At 47.4% G+C, this 24655-nt stretch overlaps 1 protein-coding gene across 24 annotated transcripts in view; it reads left to right on the top strand.

Annotated features, from left to right (window-relative positions):
* The window catches only part of MSI2 (musashi RNA binding protein 2), a 238815-nt gene that overhangs the window by 63043 nt on the left and 151117 nt on the right, over positions 1-24655 (top strand). For 23 of the 24 annotated variants that reach the window (XM_066979806.1, XM_066979805.1, XM_066979804.1 and 20 more), the window contains exon 6: positions 15886-15978. The exons of the other annotated variant lie outside the window; for it this stretch is intronic. In XM_066979806.1, the coding sequence (XP_066835907.1) occupies positions 15886-15978 (93 nt within the window). The remainder of the gene's footprint in view (positions 1-15885; positions 15979-24655) is intronic. 24 annotated transcript variants of the gene reach the window in all.

Genomic DNA, 24655 nt, shown 5'->3' with positions numbered 1-24655 from the left:
CAGCATCTCTCTCTGCAAATCTTCCAGAATACCGCCTAACTTGCGTGAATCGTTGCTATTTGCAGGAGGGGTGCAGCTAATGCCGGGTGCAGCGTGGTTACCGTGCGTGTAGCAGCACTGCGGTGGCAGGGGCAGGGTGCTCTCACCAAGAGCAATGCCCTATCCTTCTCTAAGTTCAGGAGTGATGTAGGGAAAATGAGCCTGCTTGGGAATTTGGGCTCATATTTAGCCTGCAAGTTGTTTCATTAAGTTTCATTAAGTTTCATTAACTTTGGTAGTGACCCAATTCTATTAATCCTGAACGTAACAAAACGAAAAAGAAAAAGCAACCAGAACCTCACCACCTTCTCATATTTAGACACATTTGGTACCCATCTTGCATAGATGTTTGTCGTAACACCCGCCCACTGTGTGGGCAGAAGCCTCAAGAACATATGCTCAGTCTGTTTTCTCAAAAAAGATAATATTGGAAACAGGCACAGGAGGGGGTTTTGCACTTAATAACGTTTGAGGACAGGGCCCGTGGTTTGAAAAAGACAGAATTGGTGCAGAGTCCCAGGTGAGGATGCTCTGGGCGGCTTGTGGAAGCGTGCCAGCCCCTCGCAGTGTCAAAGGCGTGCGTTGCTGCGGGCCGGCCACCGGGGAGGAGAAGACAGGTAAACCTCGGGGGTCCCCTGCCAGAGCTCACTGGTTCCACAAAGCCTTGAGCAGGCTCTTGTCTGGCTTTTGCTTAGTGGGAAATGATTTGTTCCAGTGCGTACGAGCACCAGTTAGGCGACGGTACTGGAAAGAAAGGAGCGCAGCGTCCTGGAGCCGTGGTTGCTGGCCCGAGCCTGGCGCTGGGTCCTCAGAGGCTCTTGGTGGCGGAGGGAACCGTGGGCTCTGCTCTGGCGGGGGCAGGACCCCCGCAACAATGCTCAAGTTTAAGGTTTCAGGGGAGGTAGGTGTCAAACTTGCACTGACTGGAATTTCAAGAGCTGGGTGTCTTATTTCTGTCTTGTAGCAGTAGAGTTGCAGACCAAGATCCCCTTGTATTTTTATGTTGTTACTTGACTTTGAAAACACCAGCTGTGATCCTCCATACTATTACTGGTATGGATCGCATGAAATTTTAATTAGCTTGGGTTGAAGGCAAGGGAAGTTCTGATAATTGATTTAATATACAAATGCCCCTCTGCCTTCTTTGGTTTATGTGCTGGAAAGATTATATTAGAAATTTTCTATTATAAGAGAGATGAAAATGTGTTTTTAGGCTTTTCTTGAAATAAAAAAATTAAGTGCCTCTAAACTCTTCAAATGAAAAGCACTATTGATATTTCACTAATTCAGATAAAAGTAGAAATTACTGTTATTATTGTTGTTATTAGCCTAATGGAACCAGTCGGTGATGGTGGAACTTAGGCAATCTGAGGCGACTCAACAAACCCAAGTGCCTCGGCTCAGCCGGTGGCAAAGCGCAGTGCCCTTGCCGTGAAGGCACAGCACAGCGTTGATAAAATGGGTGTGAAGCGTTTCCCTGTCCTGCGTGCGGTGCTCTAGGAGCCCCAGAAATCGTGGAGCTAGCACCCCGCTAGTGAAACGGAGCCTGGTGTTAGCATCGCCACGGCACGGCTCTCCCGGCAGCGTCTGGAATGACTGGGGAAAAGCAAAGCAGTCGGCACTGGTGCTGTCAGGGATGATACATCGTCCGAGGCATACCCAGAACGATGGGAGCGTGCTGGTGTCACTGGGGCCGTGCGGTGCTGGCAGGCGATGGTTCACCGGGCTTGCTCTGGGTGCCCCCAGAAGGAGCAGTGTGCGGGGCACCGGTTGGTCTTTGTGGTCTCTGATAAAGTGCTTCCACCAGGAAACGTGGAAGCTTTTAAGGATCAGACTATTTTCAGCACAACCAAACTGCTCCAGAAATGGCCGTTTTGTAGCCGATAATAAAACATAATAATAATAGTAAAGACTGATATATCTTTAAACCTGGAACTATTTTGTGTGTGTTGTGAAGGGCTACTGTAACTAACGTCCTTTGCTTTTAAAGAGGAGCTGGCTTTACCTGCCTCCTTTCATCGTGCCTGGTGACCTGTCCTCCCTCAGAGGGTGCTGGGCGAGGTGCTGGTCAGCTCGCAGCCGCAAGGGAGTCCCAAGGCCGAGGAGGTGGCTGCGGTGCGTTTAAGCTGCAGCTGCTTGCAGAAGTTGATCATCCTGTTCCCTTCTTTCCCCTTCACAACATAGAGATTTTTTTGTACTTTCCCTGAAAATTTCTCATAAGGAATGGCATTTTTTCTTGGAAAAAAGATGACATCAAAACCCCCAAAACTCACCAACCCCAGGGGCTTTGCCAGCAAGAAATTTAACCTGCTGTAGCCCGTATTTGTCTATAAAGGGCCATTTTTAAGCTTCTTGTATTCCAGAGCACCCAGAAATCCCCATTTGGGATTTGAGTGCTTTGAGGCACAGCCCTTGTCCTGGAGAGCTTTGTGGCTCGGATACCCCCGGCAGATAACGTCAGAGGGATTTTGTTGGGCTGGGGTGGCAGCGGGGGGCTGCATGCTTCCATCAGGACCTGTCAGACACAAGGGGCTCTCGGGAAATGGCCCCTTGCTTCCCGCTCCCCTTTCCTGGCCCACCTCGCGTTCATCTGCAGCCATGTCACTGTCTTTACCTGTCGTTTCAGCTTCCCTTCTAGTTAATTGACTTGGGAGGTCATGCCCATTTTTCTTGACTGGGGCTGCCACCTTTGCTTTCTCCTGATCTAGCGTGCACATATTCGCTGGTCACCTGTCTTTTTAGCTCCTAAAATGTCTGGAGGCAGGTTCCTGGTGCTTCCAGAGAGAAAACCTCGGGCATGGCGTTGCGTTCGGCAGCAGGTGGTTGTGCCTTTTGGGCTTGGTGCGTGCTAGAGGCCAGGCTTGGTTCCTCGGGGCAGACGTAGCTGTCCGACGTAGCTGTCCTCTGTTTGCCTATCCAAGTTTTAGGTCTTTCCTTCTACTCCTGTCCCACGTGCACTTAATTCCTGTTTTTCTTCACTACCTTCTTTTATGCTTTTTGAAAAAAAACCACCAAACCACCAACAATAGAAGATTAAGAAGCCTCCAAACTATTCAGGTAGCTGCATAAGAAAAACGGCAACGCTGATATTAATACCTGTTCTGTCTGGGGTGCGCCGTTGGTGCTGGAAATGATCTCTATTCTCCCCCAGTATTTTACAGATGAGCACTGAAAAGCGTCTTTATTCAGTTTGACTGTTGCTATTATGTGGCGAGGCATTCAATAAAAGTTGTGATTTATGAGATGTGTGTGGCCGTTGTTGTTTTTTGCTCTGTCATCTATCAGGGAGAGAAAAGCCAGGCCTGATAATTCCTGGCACATAGCTTTTTCAGTTAAGAATGTCAGCTGTCAGGCTGTCAAGAGAAGTTATTTCTCTGTGTGTTTTTTTTTTTTTTTTTAAATAGGCAGAGATCCTGCTCCTTACTGTGGTACGTTGATAAGGGAGTGCTTTCTGTATTGCTGAAAAAGTGTGTCCAGGGTAAGGCCCGTAGTGTATGCCCACTTAAACTTACAATGCTTTGTGTTTTCAGTGTGTGACAGCACTTGATTACTTAATATAAAAATACATTCAGTTTCTTTTTTGCTGCTTTTATGTGTTTTTTTTCCTTTCTCACTTAGTGAATGCTTTTTTTCTTCTCTGTGACTAGGTATTTTAAAAGCGCTCTTTTGCAAAATATGTGCACATTAGATAATCTGGTGTTGCATAAAAGCTCTTTCATATTTTGGGGGCTTCATGCATACATCAAGTAGACCTAATTGAAGACAGGAGCTGTTTGTCACAAATGTGAATATAAGGATGGGGGACGGAGGGGAAGAATTATGTTAAATGCCAGGGCAATGTTTTTTTTCCTTATTAGTTATTTGCAGAAACGTATCAAAAAGTCATTTTGATGCAGAGTACAATAGTATCGCGAACTTGTGCTTTGCATCCTAAGTGCCTGGTTAGAGCACAGTTAGAAGCTGAAATCATTCCTCGATTAGTCCCTGGAGTCCTATATAAGTCTTTAACTCCCAGTATGTGGTCTGCGATTTAACAATGGATGAAGGATGGCTGAACTTGAACTGAATGTATAACCTGGAATTTTCAGACCTTCAGCCCCTTCCCCATCTCCTCTCCCCTTCTTCCCAGAGAATATCCGGCAGAACTTGCCGCAGCCGGCAGCGTGTTTGCCTTCAGGGCAGAACTTTGGAGCTAGGAAGACTGGCACGCTGCAGTTTGTAAAAACCGGGTAGCAAAAAAACTGGATAGCAAATCGTCGTGGAAAAGAGGCAGGGAACGCGTCTGGATGCCGCACGGTTCTGGGGTGGTGGTAGGGCTGCAAGCCCTCGTGGGGGCTGGCAGGGAGCTGGTCCCGGCTTACCGCAAGCTTCACGCGGCTGTTGCTGAAGCTTGTGATGACCCTCTCATTATTTTAATGTTGTTAACCTTCATTTAAAAGGAAAACATCTTTATGCATTAATTCAGTCTGGACATTTATGTATTTTATATCACTTCTAAGAAATAAGACTGGAGCAGTGGGATGTAAACCTACAGAAGAGGTGTTTGTTAGCCGGTGAGGACTGTTCTGTTGTACAGCGCCATGTGTGTGTCTTCAAGGTGTTCGCGTGGTTCAGAGTTTTTCTTACTAATACCAGAGTGGTCTTCAGCCCCGGGTCTGGCTGTGCAAGTCATGGCACAGAGCTTCCAGCCTTCAGTTAAAGTTTCCAGTGTGGTTACAGACCTTAAGATTCCCCAGGAGGAGGGAAACCTCCCGGCGCCCTGCAGGTACCCAGACAGCGGCGAGAGGCTTGGGACTTCATCCTGAGGAACGACTGAACCATGGCTGGAAGCGGGTTAGCAGCAGGAGCGGGGCAGCGTGCCCGTCAGCTGTCTGAGCGCGCCTTGTCGGCTCGGAGCCGGGCGCCCAGGCCCCTCCGTGGAGTGAGGCAGGTACAAGAAAAAGTACGGATCAGCCCTCGCTTCCCTGGGTGCCATCCTGGGATGGCAACAGGCACCCCCTGGGGGTGCATCACGGCCTTTCCAGATGTCTCTTGGGAGAGAAGCGTTGGAGGAGAGCGGGCTGCAAACCGCGGCCCTGGGGTGTCCCCGTGCAAGGGCTGGCCTGTTCCCATGCGCAGGGTCCCGAGCCCACCGGGGTCCTGCTTAGAGCTGGTCTCACTGAAGCCCGGGTGCTGAGTCACGCCGAGTGTTCTGCCATCCAAATGCCAGCGTATAAACACATCCTTCTTTGCAGAGTCTCTTGCCAAGTACTTGGATTTACAATGTTAACAACTTTAAATAAATTCTTCCTGGAGATAACTGATTTATTAGGCTCCCACCCTTCTGAAGGCAAAGCTCGTCGCAATTAACAAACAAAGCAGCGTGAGGCAGTTATCAGTCTGGGTAATAAATCTTCCAGTGCTGGGTACCACTTGCTAATGGGTTCGGAAAGTAAAACCGCACGTCAGTCATCTGCGCCGTCAGCCCGGGCAGGCAGCATGTGCGCAGACGGCGTGTGTGCGTGCGGAGCAGTAGCTGTTAACGTGGCACTGACGGTCTCCGCTTGTGTACCCGGGTGTGTGTGTCGGAGGTAGGTGGGGGGCTTGTGTCGGGCAAGAGGGTTGTGCTGTGCACCTCTCTCTGGCAGGGCTGGCAAGCGCAGAAGCCGCGGATCTGTTTCTTCTGGTGGCGATGGCAGTGGAAGGGCAGTGGTCGTCGGTTTCCTCGCCGTAACGAGCGGAGGAGGTGCGTTAGCTCCTGGGTTCGACGTGCTGCGCGCACACGAGCCGTTTTGGTTCTGCTGCCGTCCTGCAGCGGCTGGGTTCGCCTCGGCAGCAGCTGGATCTCCTTACCCTTGGAAAAGGGCTGCTTCCTGCATCCAGCTCTTTGTGGGGCTGGGGCGTGCTGGCTGCAGGGCCCACCTGCGCGGAGGAGGCCGGGTGGTGCGGCAGGGGGCAGGAGGAGCCGCGGAGCCGATGGCAGCGAAGGTCCTGCGCCGGGCTGCTGCCAGGCGAGGCAGGCTGAGCACGCCGGTGACCGCTGGCCACCAGCTGAGGTGTGGTGGCACCTGGGAGCTGGCCTTAGGCGTGTAGCAGCTGCCCATAGTCCCTACTGCTGGTAGCCCACCCCTGCTCCTTGGCCTCTCTGTCTCATGCTCACCCCCTTCCCTGCCCCTGTGCCTTAAGGCTGGCTCCTCGTCCTGGCTCCGGCTTGTTGATGCAGGGCCGGGGAACAAACCCGCCAAGTTCTGGGCAGTGGTTACTGCTGTTCCCTGACTGCATCTTTGGATAAACAATTGGTCCAAGACCCGTTAGCGTAGTTTCCAGCGTTGGGGAGATATTTCTTGCTGGGTTTGTAAAAATGATCTAAATGGATCCGACATCCTGGCTATAAAACATCTGTAACGTTACACATTTAGTTATGTTACTAGAGACTTGAGTTCATTTTGATGGGTAGTATTTTATCTGCTACTTTTCCCCTTCTTGAAAGCAAGGCTTGCTATAGAGGAGGATTTATGGAAATATCTTTCCAGCACACAAAAAAAATCATGCACATTAAGATGTTGGAGTAAAAGAGAAATAATGTCTTTTTTTGGAGACCTTGGCTGATTTATCTCCTGCTTGGTAGTTTGGTATGACCTTCCTGGCTAGGAATAATATTTTTTATTCTTCCTTTAATAACAATAATGTCAGTAACAATGTCTTGCACTTTTCCAGCATCTTCAAATCAGACTTTCAGCGGGTTAGACGTTTAATGAGTGAAGCCTCGCAGGCTCCAGTGAGCTGTGGGGATATTTTCTTGTTCTTCTTTTTGTGGAAATCAAGGCACATAGCACTCGATTGTGCAACGTACTCAACCTAATGAGGCTTCCACAAACGCTGCAAGTTAAAATGTATGCTTAAATGCTGAGCCCTGCAGACTCCAGCTAAGTTTCTCCCAAGACTCTTTGATATATCAGCCCTATGGAGATTAAAATGACTTGCCCTGTGGTCAGTAAGTGAGTAAACATCACACAAGGGAGACAAGCTCTTGTAGCTGCGAGGTGCTGCCTTCCCTCGAAAAAAGTATGAATGTTTTCTCTTGTCTTGCTTCTACTCTTCATTCTCGATGCCGCTCCTTGGGGCCCTTTTATTCCTAGTCAAGGGTTATTTGATCTGCTTTAGAGCGACAACTCTGTTGCTTTTATAATGGCTGGTGGGTTCCCTCCCTGGCAAGGGAAACATCTTTCTTTTGTGAGAAGAAGGTGGGAGCGGAGTAATTCTTGCAATTCGCCAACCCATTTGTGTGGGGGGGAAAGAGGATAAAAGAAAATGTGGCATTTCGTAGAATTGTGAAAGTATTTCAACAGCAGTAATAAGCAAATCTGGACGTTTTGCAAGATTTCAGTGGTCTCACATCAGAGGAAAAGATCACCCTAGTGAGAAAGCCAAGCAGTGTGTTGCACAGACATTAGCTTGACTCAGCAGATGAAGAAAAACTTGCTCATCAGTAACTGATTGCCATGTGCATCTATATTATGTAGATGAAATTAATCAAGGCTAAGGGTTAAAGTTTTCCATTTGTTCTTTACAGAGAAATCATCTGGAGTATGTTGGGAGGGAGGTAAATTGCTTTACACATTTCTTTTTGCTTCATGTGATTTTTTTCTTGTTTTAGCAGAACATTATCTAGAATCTTAACAGAGCTCTTATCGCTGATTTGTCAGGGTTATCGTGAAAAATTAGTTGGTACTAACTTAGAAGTATTTAAATTATGTCTGCTTTCTGCGCTGTAGAGGCAGTAAGTTTTTTTTTGAGTGACCTCACTGTTTGGAGCTGGAAGAATTTCAAAACTTACAGAATGTGCACTTTTCATGGTCTGCAAATTGGGCTGTGCTATTGGCTTTTGTTGAACACTGTGTTAAGCCTCCAAATACATTTCTTCCTTCTCCTTTTTGCAAGTGCATGCTTAAAGAAAGGTTCATTGACAGCACCGTAAAAGCCATTCTAGCTGCTGAGCCATGCGCTCTTGAGCGTATTGACAGCGCGAGCTGCTCGGCATGCTGAAAGGTACGGCTGGCTGAGGAGCGTAACTGCCTGTGCACGCTCTCGACTTGAGAGAGGTGAGTGTGGAGCAGTGAAAGGTGGGTGCCGTAGGACGAGAGCACGTCCCCACAGATCAGCTGGCTCTCTGCCCCGTGCCGGTCTGTCCGGCAGGAGCACCTTCTGATGGACGAGTCCCGTGCAGGATCCATGTCCCGGCTCCTAGCTGAGAGCCGCGGTGCTCGGGCAGCCCACCTGCGAGCTGGCAGCGGCTTCGCCTGGACGTGGCTCCGCGAGCCGGCTGCCCGTGCCCCAGGGAAGGGCTCTGGGTCGGCACTGGGAACGTCCCCCGGTGCTGGCGGCGCTCCAGGCAGCCGTGGCAGCTGTATGCAAATACAGCAGCAATCGAAGGCACTTAACTGGGTTTTGCCTACTGCTTTTGCTCCAACGCAGCTATAGATTTTCATGGGGTTGATATGACTCAAATCAGAAAAATACTGGGAAGACTGTTGACTGAGGGTTTTGAGTCAATGGGAGCTGCAGGCCCTGGAAAAATGAGGCCACTTAAGTGCCCCGGTATGGATTTTGGCATCCAGCTGCAGGCAGACAGCTTTGAAGCAGTTGGCCTGTGTGGCCAGCTGCCCTCTGCGGCTGGCCTCCAGCCACTGGTGGTGGTGGAAGCTGCCCTTTGAAGGCCCGCTGCAGGCCCACAACTGTGCAGCCGGTGGTGGGAAGGCGGAACAAAGTGCCCTTCACCGCCATATCCAGCTTCCCTGCCCTGTCTGGCTCTCTGCAGTCCCCTCTCTGGCCTGGGAAAGCAGGGATGCTGCTTAACTTTGTTACCTCCTACTTGCTTTGATCCGGATTACAGATGAGGACCTGGGCATGTCTGGGGAAGCTGCTCGGCTTGGCTTCCCACTTTGGCCTACTTCAGCGCAGCCCAGCTGAAAGGCTGCCTCGCTGTAGAAACTTAGGCCAAATGGACTGTGAATATGCCCTTGTAAATACGTTCTTTTACAGTCCTGGGTCCTGTTGGAGGGCACAAAGCTTTCCGGTTGTTTTCTGGATATGGCACATAATGTTTCCTTCCAGAAGACGGTAAAATATAAATAGTGGAACTGATGAACCTTGTAATGGTCAGTTAGGCTGTTCCCATCAAATACTGCTGCCATGTCTTGGAGCGTGAGGTCCCTGGGCAGAACGCCGTCTCGCTCTCTTTTTGCCTGTGCAAAGTGATGTTGTGCACGTAGGTTTAGGAGCTGAGTCTTACTTGGTTGGGACCTTTGTCCCTGTGTTACATGGGCACTGCAAAAATCTTGCCCCTAGTCCGTTGTCATATCGAACAGTGATCTGCACTTGTGGCCGTGAGATGTATTCCTTCAAAATTAATTATCTTTGTTCAATGTATTAATGCAGTTTTTAAGCACTGCTGAACACTAATCAGGCTGTCGCGTTAGGTGAGCTGTCCACACCGAGTGAATATTTAGTTACCTTCCTTCCCACACTGTGCGTGAGGGGCTAAAGCAGCCGAGGGGATTTAAATAGATTTTCTCTCTGTTCCCCTCTTCCTGCCTCTAGACCTTGCTTCCCTAATGCATAAAGGAGTTAACTAGAGCAGAGTGGAAGGGAGCAGCCCTAAGGGATACGATACGATACAACTGGTTGTAACAAGGCTGTGAGGCTGTGATCTATTCCTGTTCTCTGGAGGGTGTGAAGTCTGGCTCTGGTGAATTTTACTGTATCTTTTGATTTGAAGCTTGAAGCCAGATTTTGCTCAAAGAAATGCTGAGCTCTCACAGCTGGGGCTAATTTCCAGGAGATGGGAGCTCCCACGCCGGGAGCTTGCCGTGGTCGTGCACGCTGGGGCAGTGCCGTGGCCGTGTCCGCGCTGCGCTTGGTGAGGGATGCTCCCGAGGGCACGGTGGCAGCCACGCGGACTGCAGTGCTGCGGCTGAACCTGCCGGCCTTCCCAGGGCACACCGGAGCGTTAAGTTCGGCCGGAGGCAGGAAAGCGACCAGCAAAGGCACTGCCAGCATTGAGGCCGGATTTGCTTGTGAAACTGGCTCCGGCTGTCGATTCAGCCTGTCACAGAGAAATCACTTTGCTTGTTCTGCCTCCTGCTGATAGCAGAGACTTCGGGGGGAGGGAGCAACAAACCGCCAGCCAAAAAACAACCCTCAAAGTTAACAGCAAAACCAGAGACAGCCAAAAACTAGGAATACAGCAGGGACTCGGCTGAGTTTCATTTCTGAATGGTTTGGGAGAACACAACCCATCTGTATTTTCCACGGAAATCAAGGGAACTGATTTACCCCGCCGGGGATCTGTGCTGCTTGTTGGAATTAAAGAGCTCTTTCATTCCTGCCTACCTTGCTGTAGCTGGAGTCGGTTCTCACAGGATGACATTAGCTTACGCAGGGGTCAGGCACAAGGTATTTGCACTCGTTAAGTCTTGCTGAAATCCTATTTTGAATACTTAAGCATGTTGTACGTGGCACGTAAAGCCGTGCTGCCTTTGGACAGGATTGAGTTTCTCTTCCTCTTGGTGAGCTTGAGAGCCTAATATTTGCTAGCTTATGGTGCCACAGTACTGTAGACAAAATCTGTCCATTGTTTCTGAACCGTATAGTGGTTGATATACTGGGGAAGGGGATGGTTACTGGGGGTGTTCTCTTACTTCGTGAATGGAGAAAAGTTGACAGCTTTCAGTGAATGTTGCCTTTTTCATGATGGGCTTTGTGTTATGTTTCAGTTTGTTTTTAATAGCTTTTTGGAAGGTGCTGTGAGGATCCTGGAGAGGAAAAAAAAAAAAAAGAGAGAAAAGAAAAAGAAAACCTGGAGAACTCTTGCTTATGGTTTGTGTTCTGCCAAAGAAGCCTAGCACTTCAGTTAACAAGATCACTTCCCCATTACATGAGTTACTGTTGTTGTTAACTAGAGTTAGTGCTGTAGTTTGGATGTACAACACAATGGGGTATAAAATGCAGTTTAATCTATATACCAAAGATGAGGTTTCCAATTACAAACCTATTTAGAAGGCAGATACATTAGAAATGATGAAAAGTCAAACTGCAGATGCGGTGAGCAAGCTGGAATACGCATGTACCCACGCACACACTGTAGCACAAGGAGAGGAAAGTGTTCTGAAAAACAGTTATATATGCATAATTAGTTTAATCTGAAATGAATGCTAATTTCAGCAATTCATGGTGCAGATTCACTATTAGTACTTTAGTCCAATTCCACCATGCTGAGATGTTTAGGAGGTAAAGAATGGTGGGGAAATGATACTTAAAACCATTATATTTGACCTAAAGCCAAATAAGTAAGTCCTGTGTTAAAAACAAAGAGTGCTTTTGCTCATCTGAAAATAGTGGTCGGTACTTGTTGCCTGAGATTTTGAAATTCCTTGAATTCAGCAAAATATTTCATCAGCTTAAAATCCCCTTTATTCATTTAAATATTCACGATAATAAGACAGTTACAGTGGGGGGAGAAAAAACCACAAAACCAAGAAACTTAAAAATGGAGTTGGTATGCGAGGATGTTAATGGACGCTGAACTGGAGGCTCTAACTGCAAAACTGTGTGTTCCTTCATTTGTCCTTTATTGCTTGGTTTTATTTCGTAAGGTGTATTGACATGCTAGAATGGGACAGGATTTTTGCTTCCAGAGACTGTGCCATCAGCCTGTTGTTTAGAGATTTTCCTTGTATGCCCCAAACTGATCTAATTGTAACCTTAACCTTGCAAAAAAATGGCATTAAACCAGAAGAGCTGTCTTGATGGAGCACTGTGGCTTTTCCTGCTTCTGCACCAGCTGAAGTGTTTGCTCAGTTGCAGAACACAAAGGCGAATGTATTTCTCAAAAGCCAAGCCAATAAAGGGATTGTAACCTTGAGTGACTCTTTGCAGTTGTAGTCACATGTGTTTTGATTAACTGCAACACCAACACAGTATACAAACAAAGCAATTCTGCAGGTACTTGCAATTAACAGACTTTATAACCGACGTTAGATCTAACTCTCCCCTGTTGATTCCTGCTACAGCGAGAGAGACACCTTCTGTGTGCAGAGGCTCCAAAAACATTTATTATCTACATTTTGCACAGTCCTGCAACAGCAAATGATAGATATATTATACTGCAAATTAAAAACAAAGACGGGAAGCTGGCAGTATGGTGGTTTCTGACGGACCTAGACCTCTTAGTGTCGTTCATAAAACGCAGGTTTGTGATTGACTCTCACAAATCACTTCCTGCTATCCCCACGCCGCATCGCCACCGCGGGCAGCGAGCAGCCGGAGCTGCCGAGTGCCCTGCTTGCGGGAGCGCCCCGCCGCCAGCAGCCTCCGGGCACTGGTGCTGAGTGTGCTCCAGGAAGTGGTGCAGGGCCGCAGTCACTTGCCTTGGAGGGCCTTGAGGGTGGGCACTCTTTCAGATTTCTTTTTTTTTTTCCTGCTATAATTTAAAAAAATACTGGTAATGGTTGCAAACTGATGGCAAGGCGTGTTTTTCTTAGATATAGGCATAAATGTTTTTGTAAAATAGTAGGGGATTTGGGATGTGCTAATTTATTTTCACAAATTTCACAAAAATTCACAAATGAGAAATTTTGATTTAAAAAAACACTTTAATTTTGAAAAGAAAAGCTCTTCAGTTAGCTCAGTTCTCTGTGCTCTGGTCATTTGTCATCATTAATGTTTACTAAGCAATGTTAAGTGTACTTCAGTAAATACTTCTTAACCCTTTGTTCTTCCTCCCTGCAACAAGCACAGGTCTGGGGAGGTGACAGCGGAGGGAACCCCGCGAGGCACGGGAGCACCCCTGACGGGACGCAGCAGGAGGCCGCTGGCCTCGGTGCTGTGTCTCTGACTGTAGTCAGCAGCGGTACTGAGTGGGGGGATTAATGTGCTCTCCTTGTGTGCCCTTGCAGCTGGTAGCAGTGAAGGTTTCTGAGCTTCCTAGTCAATGATTTCGCCCGTAGCTCCCTCAGAACTCTTGGGTGAACAGGTCCTGACGGCTGGATCAGCTTTAACATCTCTTTCGCTGGTGGTTCAGTGGCTGATGTCCAGAGCGGGTGTCCCTGGTGCAGTAAAATGCCTGAGTTAGTGAACGCCTTTATTTTTTTCCCAATAATCTTATGTTTTTTGAATGCTCCATGGTCTTTGGCTGGCGTTGAAGGGCCGTTGCCATTAGCTGTTAGGCCAGCAGCGTGCGCGGCTCCTGGCTGCGCGGTGCCAAGCCCGGGAAGCCCTCAGGCTCGGGGCCTGCCCTCGCCTCGCGGCTCCCCTGTGTGGCTGTGGGGGCGGATTTGCAGGTTAGAGCAGGACTTGGAAGCTTCGTTTCCAGTTGGCCCGAGTCCCGCCGCGCTCATCTAGCAATCGCAGATCGGTGGGGCCGTACCGGCACAGACAAGCCAGCCGCGCGGCAGCTTTCTGGCCGTGTTCCCCCACCGCGGGTGCCCCGAGTCGCGGCTCCGGGCCGAGCACGCGGCCTCCGTGCCGGGGCGAGAGGGCGGCACCGGCGCGTCCTGTCGGAGCGCATCAGGGCAGGAGGAATCGCTAAAGCTACAAATTACTTGTATTCTTTTGCTGAGGGGAACGTGTGTAACAAAGCAATTGAACTGTCTCTTCAGGAAAACGTAGATTGTAAAAGCAGACTTAATTTTGTCCTTCACTTTTGTACCAAGGAGCTGATTTCTGAAACCATTTCCCAGCTCGCAACACATCTCTAGGCATTAAAATGTTGTGAATTTGCTTGTCATTACCAATATTTTCCTGGACTGAAGCGATTGAAACAAAGTAGTCTGTCTTTCTTTCTTTTTTTAACCTTCAATCCTGCTTCTAACAGAAGTACCTCTCTCTTTCTTGGTCAAATATAAAAATGATGATAATTTCAAATATTGCTTTAGAATAATTGCTTTCCTCTCTCTTTTGTATGACAACAGAAGCTCAGCCTGATCTTAAATCAGATGCTGGCAGGCAGAGGGCTCTTGACAGCCCTGCAAAATCCTTTAGTTACAAGTCGGCTTTAGCCAATTCTTTATTTGTAAATGACAATTTTCTACAGAAAAATATATGCTTGGACTTCAATTTCGAGTCCTAGATTGCAGCCAGGAAAAAATAATTGAATTTTTACACCTTTTTTTTCTTTTCTTCCTAACTTAAAAAAAATAAAGTGAAGCTCTGTAAAGCATGGTTAGGGGGCTGATTGAGGGAAGTATCTACCCTGGTTAATTTGAATGGCGGCGGAGACGGGAGTGATGTTTAATTTGTTCTGCACTGAGAGAATTTGGGGCAACTCCAAGCTTTTTGTTCAGTGCCTCAGCTCCGTGAAGGCTTCGCCGGTAGCCGTGTACCCCAGCTTGTCACTATGGCTCCGGTCACATCACAAAGCCCGGCTGGGCCAGCGCCAGTTCGGGCAGCAGCGCTGCTCCTGGCAGCCCGGGCTGATGGGGCTGCAGAGCCCGGCGGTGACCTGCAGGCAGCCCCATGCGCCTCCGTCGCTGTCATAAAGTGCATCTCATCTGTACTAAAAATAAAAAGGGAAGAGAGGGAAGCAGGCCTAACCTCTGCATTGAGCAGCTGCAGCAGTGGCGTCCCCGGCCGGCTGCCCGGTGTCCTTCCCTTTTCACGGGGAATTTGGCTGTTGTTCAGCCAAAGCTGGTCGTGCTTCTGGTGTTACGGGGTGTTTTTTCCCTTCAGTCTCTGCAAGTTGGCTCCTTCAGCCAGTTTCTGTCACACAGGAAAGAAAATCAAGCATTTTAATATATGAATTTCTTACTGACGTGTTTGTTGGTTTCTTCAGTTAACATGCGATATTAACTTCAAAACATCTGTACAAGGTGGAGTAGTCTGCTAGGTGGCTGTTGCCTCCAGCTGGAAGGGCATTGCCTGCTGTGAGCTAGAGGCCTTCCCCTGGGTCCAGGCCTACGGGGATGGTGCCTGGCCCTTTGGAGTGTGTTGACAGCGTTGTCCTGGATCTGCATTCGGTGTAAGGTGGCCCACAGGGCACGCAGGCTCTTTGGGATTGGCCCACCAGTGGCACCAGCTTCCCTGCCGCTGGTCTGTAGGTTCGGGTCCCTGGGCTGGGTCCTGTCTGTCCTAAAGGGTTACGGATAATGAGCCGTCTGAAAGGACGTGCTCTGTAGGGAGTCCAGCATAATCCCTTCACGTTGTGTTTGAGTGGGAAGGGTCAGCAAGAAGAGCTGGGTGCTCAGCTGGGGTCTTGGGTAACACTCGGGGCAGGGCGATGTGGGGCCTGATCCGGCCCCTGGATGGTGGCGATGCCACGCGTTGCAGCTGGAGCGCGGCCTGTGGCAGCTAGGGCACCGAGTCAGTGGCTCTTGCTGTCTCACCTCATGTGATTAGTTTTAAAGTGACTGTACCAAGTTCCTTTTAAACTGGCTTACGGAAACTTAATAACACAGCGCTTCAATTTGGTGTAATTGCCTTTTGCCAGCCAAGGAGCAGGCACTTTGTCTTTAGGAAAGAAGGGGGGAAAATGGCACGCCTTTTTGAGACGGTAGCTATGAGGATATGACACTTGGAATCCTTTTTCACTTATATTTGCATTGAGAAGCACAATAAAAATCATTTATTAAAAAAAAATATCCGGGGGCTAGAGTTGTTATTGAGTGCCTTTACTCAGCCATTTCTCAAATAAAAACAAAACAAGACAAAGAAAAAAGAAGTATCTAATCAAATAGAATCTGAATTGCTTTTGTAGAGAAATATTCTCATTAACTGGGCTAGGGATGGCATCTGACGAATATTTCTTTTTTTTCCACATATTGTTTGAAATAATCTGGTTAAACCATATGCTTGTCTTGTAATTTCTTGCAGATGGTCACAAGAACAAAGAAAATATTTGTAGGTGGATTATCGGCTAATACAGTAGTGGAAGACGTAAAGCAATACTTTGAACAGTTTGGCAAGGTAAGTTCCTGCCCAAATGAGCACTGCATATTTTGAATTCTTCTTTTTTTTCCCTTTCTTTTTAAAGTGTGTTTTGAAAAACAAAAGCGCAGTGAGGCCTGTGCTCAAAGGAGGGCCAAATTTTCTGCCTTTCAATATAATTTCTCAAAGCCTATTTAAATTGGTTCTGGAATTCCTTTTGTTTGTTGCATATGAATGTGTACAGCATTGCCAACACTGTTTACCTTTATTAAAAAAAATAATCATTGGGAGTTGAATTTGCATATGTTCAGGAAGAATTTGACCCTTAGCTGAATGATTACACAGTTGTCTACTCCATAAAATCAGCCTTCTGTTTACCCCGATTCCGGTAGCTAAAAGAGCGTATAGAGGTATTTGAGAGAGCTCATTAAGTTGTGGAAATGCCTGAAGGAACCATGTGAATAGCAAAAGTAATACGGAAGTCACTGGAATATCCTTTTCAATTCTTATCAAAAAACTCTTGAGCAACATCATTATGGAACTATATGTAGAATTCTGAAATCGTTAAAAAAACCACACAACCAAAACAGAAAAACTCAGAAGTTTCTGGAAGGATTTAGTGCTGTTTGAAGGAAACCTGAACCTTGCCAGAATATTATTTTCAGCAGCGAAGCTCCAGCTGGAGTTTCGTGCCACCCGCTTCCGTGGGGTGCCATGTCCTCAAAGGTGGTGTTTCAGGACTGGGCTCTGTCATGTCAAAGTCCCTCTGGGCACTTTGCACCCCCAAGGCTTCTGGATGCCTGTTCACCTTCCAACGAGGTGAAGAGTTTGCACATGGAGACTCCTGTAAGCCCCCTCTCTGCAGAGGCAGTAGACCCAGAACCACGGCTGTGGTGGTGTAATGAGCTGTAGGTTGGCGTACTGGGGTGAGCTGATCCTCTGGAGTCAGGGCAGGACAGAGCACTTCTGTTCCTGGAGGCACAGAGCCCGAGGCCTCAGTGCTCCCAGTGGGCACTGAACCTTTGGTGCTGCACGCAGCTCTATTCCCGTCTTTCGGAGTGCATCAGCTGATGATTTAGATGCATGATTGCATGAGGACACAGCAGGCTATCCCAAAGCAAAGCAGCTCCCATTCCTTGTAGTTAGTTTATATTTCTTTTATCTGGCTCTGAAATGCCTTGGCCATGCAGTATTTTGTTGAGGGCTGAGGAGGGGAGTTTATAAACTGTTCCTGTGCTGGATTGATGGTTGTTTTGCAAGCCATTCATTTTATTTTCAATAATAATCTTCGATTCCGGCAGGATGTTTACAGCCTGCTGAGCCTTTTATTAAAGGATTACATGAGCTTTTGGATGTTTCTTGTGTAGTTACTTCTAATTGCAGAACTCCTCTAACCTGTATTTTTGAAGTTAATAATAGTTTCAATATAAGTGCTTTGCATATTGTCTGGATGCTCTCTTAATATAGCCTTTTTAATTTCACCATCTGGTAGTTTCATGTTTGCATTTTTACAGTCCCTGAGAATGCAGACAACTGGGTTGCGTTTTTCAGTAGACTTGTGGTTCGGGATGCTTCAGTTCCTGCTTTTGTGATTTGCCTTTCCTGAGACAGCTTAAAGAGGTCAGACTTTCAATAGGCAGTGCTTTTGGAAAATGACATACTTTTTCAAGTGTCGTAAATTGAGGGCTGAAAAATAAAGGGGCTGAAAATAATTGTGCAAGTTGTGACCAGAGCTATAACCCTACCCCTAGCAGGAGAGATGAGGTATGTCCTGCTGAGGCTGTGTGGTCCAGTTGCTGGAGTTCAGCTACTGTAGGAGCTGGGGCTCACAGAGCTTGCCCCTGTGCTACCACATGGCATTTTCCAGTTTCATCCCTGTTCCAAGCTGCTATATGCTAGCTTGTGAAAAGGAGCTGAGTTTGAAGGCACTGGCATTTTGGAGGAGAGGCTTTTTGGCTTTGTCGCTGTGTCTCGACCTTGTGTGCAGGCATTCAAGTGCTCTCTGCTGTACTTTGTTGTTTGTCAGCTGAGACTGGTTTGAGGGGTGTTTTGAGGTGATGCTCTGGTTGTGAGAAGGTGCAGTGCTAGTTAATACCCCTAGGAATCGTGGACTTGTGGTCCAGCAAAATGAGGAGACTCATTAGCCCGCTGCAGTGGGTGGGATTCTGGTTCAGGGACAATGACCCTGGACTGGGCCTGCGGGACTGTGTAGGAGCTGCTTCCTTCTCCGTGTCCGTTCCCCTTCCCGACCTTTCCTTGACTTGCTGGTTTAGGCTGCAGGCTCCTTGTGGCAGACTGATGACACATCTGTGCACTGCTTAGCACACAAGCCTCGCTCTCCCATCAAGCCATTACAATGCAAACAATGCATCAGGATCGATTGGCAAGCTTTGCGTTTGCTTAGCACTTTCTTAAAATAAAGACAATTGCATTACATAATTAACGTGTAGAGGAGACGCCCATATTTGATAAGAACATCTCAGGTGACTTCCTCTTCGAAATGCTGAGCTTATTTATTGGTGTGGAAAAAATTGCTTAACTGCTGCTGTGCTTCTTGAAATCCTGTTTGTACTTGCTGCAGAGAAGAGCTTTGCAACCAGGGGAGGTCGTTTTGGTAACTTGAGGTAGCTCTTGAAATACTCTACGTGGTTAGAGCAGCTATCAGCTCTGGGGCCAAGCTGACTCACTAATTTAACTGGAGTTGGCAGGAAGGGCCCTAAAGTGTTGAATTTGAAACCGCTTCCTTTTGAAAAGTAAATGTCAGAACCTTTCTCTCCAGTAAAAAGAAAACTGCATTTAATAAACCCCCTTCCCTGACTTCACCAGTGAAAATGCCTGCCAGCTAGAACACCAAAATATGTGGTAATGATAACTCGTGAGACTTTTATCGTGAAGTTTCTGATATGATTGTTTTTTCTTTCTGTAAGGCCGAGATATGTGAGAATCCTCGCTTTCAATCAGCGAGGAAGGGAAGTCCCTTACTGCTGTAAGCTGTGGAGGAAGACTGGGAAAAATTACCTGAGTTAAAACCAAGAGGCTTAACAGAAGGAGTGCAGAACAGCGTAATTAAAAGCCTCGTGACTGCTGAACGCTTAGGGTTGGTAATGCTGAACATGTGGGGGCACACAGGCGCTGTAGCCTCCCCCGAGAGGCTCGCAGCCCCTCTGCAGGAGGAGAGGAGGGGGCCAGGGCCTGGGGGAGCCACGGGATGCGCTGTGCCCTGGAGGAGGGCGGCCCGCCTGGGAGGGTGCTCGGCGCTGCGGCCATTTCAGGGGGCTCGGGGAGCAAGGTGTGGCTGAGGGCGTGAGGAGGCTGAGCCAGCAAAGCAGCACTTTGAACAGTAACCCTTTCAAATCAAACAGTTGCTTCTGTGATCCACAATTACTTCAGTCAAAGATGTTTCAGACATTTTGGCAAACGTAATACATTCGCTGGCTGTGTTAACTAATCCAGGGTCCTCAGCGCTGCTGGTGTGTGAAAAGCTGTCTGTTACAACCGAGTTTGAAAACGAGCGTAAATGAGAGGGTGCAGGCCGGCCGGCGGTGGCAGTGCTGGGGCTGCCGACCTGCCAGCGTCATGGCTTTCTGAAAGCGTAACCGAACGGTACGCTCTGAGGTCAGGACGTGTCAGAGCATTTAAGGCTTCTGGTATTGTTAAAAAGTAAAGTTACAGCCTCCTAAAGCCTCACCCAGAGGACTGTGACCAGCAGAAGGCCCCTCGGCACCAGTGAAATGCCCTCTGTCAGGACGTGCACGTTCTGCACCTTTCGGGATGCAAGTGGGTGATGATAAGCGACTTGTTCGGTTCGGTCCTAGGTAACGCTCCCTGCATAGAGCTCCTGTGAAAGTAATGTAGTCCTTATTTTGCGACTTGCAATTATACTTCACATGGTGAACTGTGTAATTAGTTTGGAAGACTTATGCCTAGTCATTGGTTTATCCTAATCGGCTTTGGCTTTTCCCAACAACAAAGTGAGCTTATTTTCCTAAGCTGAAACAACTCTGCTCCCTTTGTTCCTGTCTTTTATTGTCTCATTCCTTTCATTCTGTTTTACTGCCAAAGTTTTGTTTCATTAGGCCTACAAGTCATTTCCAATCCAGTGGGCTGCTACAATGAGGCCTTTATACCTCAGCTGCCCCGGTTCCCATGTCCCTTTGGTCAGGAGCCAGCGCTTGCTGTCTGACACCGCTTTAACCCCCTCGCTGCCCGCGCTGCCGCCTGCCCCGGGGCGGCCGCGTCGCATCGAGGCCTTGGCGTGGTGCGGGCCGGGCCCGCAGCGTGGCTCGGAGCCCACCTGAGCTACGAGCACCCAGCGATGGCCAGCGACTGCTCGTTGCTGCACGAACATGGTGGGGCTCCGGGTACACTTTTTTACCCCACTGCTGAAACAGAATTCTGTTTAAGTCTTCCCCGTGAAGTAGTGCAGTCAGTCTTGCTGGGAAGTCTTTGAAACGGTGTGTTTCCAGCCCAATGGGAACAGAGTTGTGTTAAAGGTATGGGTCAGCTGCCTTGAACTATTTAGATCAGTCCCGATATGACTGTTCTGGTGGAAAAATCATGTTTTCTTGCGTGGGAGAGAATACATTTAATTTATACTTTTCTGAAATAGAATAGTAGCTTTTAAAGGAGATGTGCGAAATATTTTGGTGGATTTTTTTACATACTGTTACTTTAAACTGCTAGAAAAGCAGTGCTAGTGTTGGTGGCTCCAGCTGTTTTACTTGCTCTCAAAGACTTGAAGTGGGTGCATTTGCTGTGTTTTCTTTAACAGCAATCCTAAAATGACTTGTGGGGAAGAGGGCAGTGGCATTTGCTTTTTATTTTAAAATTTCAAATGAAATTGGAACAGAGATGTGTGCATTAATCTTGTTTTCTGTTCTGACTTGCCACGAGGTCCCTCAGACAAATTGTAGGCATGCTTCAACTTTGCTTGGAATATGTTGTTTCCTCACAAATGGATTTAAGATTTGGAGAATTTGAAGCAAGACAGGATTTCTGAATTATCTCTCTGGATCTGAAATGTTTTATACAGTTGCTTGTTATTTCCTGTGAGACGCAGAACAGACCAGGGGAATAATAATTTCTAGCTTCTGATGTTGTGTTTTTCTGCAAAACTGTTGTGCTTTTGAAAGATTGTAATTTTTCTCATCTCTCCCTTCTGTAGCCATGGCTTACGTTCTGGTTGCAGTTAACCAAGAGCAGTAACCAAGAGGAGAGCCGTTCCTAGCCCTGCCCCTGCCCCAGGCCTCCCTTAGCAGAGCCGTGGTGCTGGGTGCAAGAAAAGTAAAGCTGAAAGCAGCGAGGCTGCAAATAGCAAAACGTGAGGATGAGAATGTTCTCTTTCTGTTGTACAGCATTGTACGTTGTAACAAAGAGCAATACAAGTAAAGGACTGGTTTAACCTTTGAAAAAATAATCTGCTTTGAGTAATAGACAAAGTCCCTCTACTTTTTGTATTTAACTGTGCCGGGAGGGGAAGAGGGAAGGAGGTGTGATCCACACAGAGGATTTTAGCCTAATCAGGTGGTTTACATAACTTGCTTCCTACATGCTTTTCTCTCTGACAGCTGTGAAAATATAAATCAAGAAAACATGAGAGAAAACTCCTCCTTGTTTGGCAAGGCTGTCTGGGTGTGAACGAGTTAATGCGCTGTTGGAGTATTAAGCACTCCGGTGGTTTACTTTTCCCTGAGACCTTGAGTATGGCCTCTGAAGATGTTATTACAATAGAGTTGTTAGCATGAGAAAAGGTGGTTTGCTCGCCGTGGGTTCATTTCAGGGGGGTTTGGAGGTCTGTGGGGAGCTGGGGCTAAGGCCAGAGTCAGGAGGTGCAAGGAATTTTGCTTGTCTGAAAGTGAAAGCTTAGTTAATTCAGACTTGACATACAGTTTGAATTGTATTGTTACAACTGTTGGACACTGATGTGTAGATTTAATGTTCAGTGGGATCCAGGGATGGTCATTCTAAAAGGATTTGCTTTGCAGAAAAGTAATGTTTTGATTTGACAAGGTGTTAGCCTCTCATTGCTGTATTTCCAGATTCAATATTTGTGAATTGGTTATGTTTTCTGAAATGTAAGGACAGATCTGGACTGTTATTTACATTCTCAGCTGTAATAGCCTGAGTTTTGAAACATTTTAATATGCTGTAAACCAGAGAATGTGTTGGCTTTATTTTCAGCTGCCGCTAATGGCACTGCACTCTTCAGAGCGAACCTGGGCTCTGGGCCCGGTGATGAATAGCTCTGAGGTCCTTACATTCTTCTTTCTATCAAAGTTACCTAGGTGTACTTTGGGAGAAGTTGCTTAATTTGATTCATTGCGACTCCTTAAAACAGAATGAGCAGCAGAGAAACGCGTCATTGTTTGCAGCCCTTGATAAGTTTGGAACAATGCAGAACGCAATCTGTGCAGGCTGTTCTGTTACGGCGCTGCAGAGCAGCGCTCAGCCTTGCTCGGGCTGCTGCCTCTGCCCTTCGCAGAGGCTGTAAAGTCCCAGTGTTCGTGGATTTCCTAATTCGAGTGTTACATCTGTGGTACTGTAAAGGATAATGAATATTCCTTTAAATTTTTTGCTTTGGCATGTCACAAAGGGATCTGGGATATAGAGGTCCCTCGTGGCCTAAGCACTTTTTATTATTTCTGCTCCCCTCCCACGCATGCTCTTTCCTTTCTTTTTTTTTTTTTTTAATGAATCAAGAAACTTGATCGTTACTTAAAAAGAAGTCAGTGTTTTCATTCTCTCAATGAGAAGTTGTACACAGGAAGTCAGTTTTTAGGTGGTCTGTAATAAGACATGCTTTGTGGAAGTGGTTTTGTTATAAATTAGATGTTGGTTTCTACCTAAATTTTATGAAAAGAGGAAATGTTAAGGCAGGATTTGTGGGCACAGCAGCTGTATCAGAACACAGCAGAAGTTTAAAGCACAATTTTATTTCCTTTTTACTCTGGTTAAATGAAACGGCAAGGAAGCTTTTGTGCTGCAGCACTGTAACCCATGTGAGATTAGGTAATTGTGGTGGAGAGTCAGGGCCCCGAACATCTGTCTTCTGTTTCCCACTGTGCCACCCACTTGCCGTCTGACTTTGGGCAAGCTGTTTTATCTTGCCTTACATTTCCTTGTCTTTCTTACTTAGTAAGCTCTGAAGGGCATGGGAAATGTAAATATGCCAACACTCATGTCACTCGCAGCCCTCAGCCGTGCGGACTCGATGAAGGCTGGAAGGAACTCCCCGGTAGCGGTAGGAAGGGGCTGAGGCCGAGCTCTGCGCCGGCGGTACCGGAGCTGGCTCAGTGTCGGTGCCTGACAGCTGCTGCAGGTACGTGGGGCGGCTCTGCTGGAGCGGCAGCGCAAGCAGCCCGGCTCCCCCGAGCTGTAAGGCAAGGCCTGCATCCTTTGTTTAAAATGTGGTTTTAAAGACAACAAGACAACCCTGTTATATCTTTTTTTTTTCCTCATAAAGGCATGGCGGGTGCATTATGTTGTGCCTTGCATACCTCAGTAATAGTAGGGGAGCAGTTTTGATCCTGAGCTGAACCATGCAGGGCATGGTTCCGAAGCATACCGAGAGTCCAAATAAAATCCATGATTAATCAGGGGTGAGGCTTGGTGGAAGGAAGTTGTAAGAAAACACTCGTTAATTTCTTCAGCGTGCACATGAATGCTTGTTTGCAGTCTGTAGATAACCAATTTTGCAACTGACTCAAACCCATAAAGTTACCCTGTATCTTATCTGACACCCCATGAAAGTTGATTTTTCATCCTTTCCTCTTCTGTTTTATAAAAACCTGATATAATATACCTAACAAATTTAACTAATCATGTTTGCTAACCTATTCAAATTATCCCTGCGGTGGTCTTGGATTCATCCCCAGCGTGGATGAGTGGGGCTGTAGATGCAGGACTTCTCTGGAAGGAAATGTTTGTTTTTATTGTGCTCGGGTAGCATCTCAGAGCCCTGTTCACGGAGCAGGGCCCATGGGGTTGGCCACTATGCAAAAAGACAACAGCAAGACGAACTCTGCCCCAACCAGCTGCATCTAAAGCAAGAGAGAGTGGTGTTAAACTGCAGCAGTAGGAGTGACGTAAGATTTTCTTTGGTAGGTATTTCTAACATATGCTGTGAAATTAAATCAGATTCCGCTGTGGAACTTGAAGTGCAGCCTCTCGGACTCTCTGAACATAGATGCTGCTCCTAACCTGTGTGGAACTGATAGCCTGGCTCCAGAACATGACTTCTGGGGCTGCCAAAGCTTTGCCTTGGGAAAACTTGTGTTTTAACATTAGTTCACTGAAGGAAACGTAGCAGCAGTTGTTTGAAACTATGGTGTAATTGAAGCTTGCACTACACTGCCCACAAATCTGGGGTAGGTTCATGAGCGAAGTGAGTTAGTTAAAACATGGATTAGACAGCAAGTTTTTGAGTGCTGTCGTACTGCACAATACATCGATATTGAGTGATACGATGTGAAATGGGAGGATTTTTTAAATGCAGCTTTAAGGCTGCGTGCTTCAGAAAAGGGCTTTCAAAAGTACCTCTGAGGAACTTCCTACAGATTGTTCCAAGCGTGGAACGAGCCCATGTTGCTGATGGAGGTAATGATGTTTTCCGTGCGGAAACGAGGGGCCGTAATCCCTCCCTTGGGAGCGTTCAGCTGGCTGGGTGCAGGCAGGGCCCCGGGGAGCCAGCCCTGCTGCCACCAGCCGCCTGGAGCAT

Source organism: Anser cygnoides, chromosome 18 (genome assembly GCF_040182565.1).
Source record: "Anser cygnoides isolate HZ-2024a breed goose chromosome 18, Taihu_goose_T2T_genome, whole genome shotgun sequence".
NCBI classification, from domain to species: Eukaryota; Metazoa; Chordata; class Aves; order Anseriformes; family Anatidae; genus Anser; species Anser cygnoides.
Note: the sequence above shows the minus strand (reverse complement) of the source record. Positions and strands in the feature narration are given on the sequence as shown.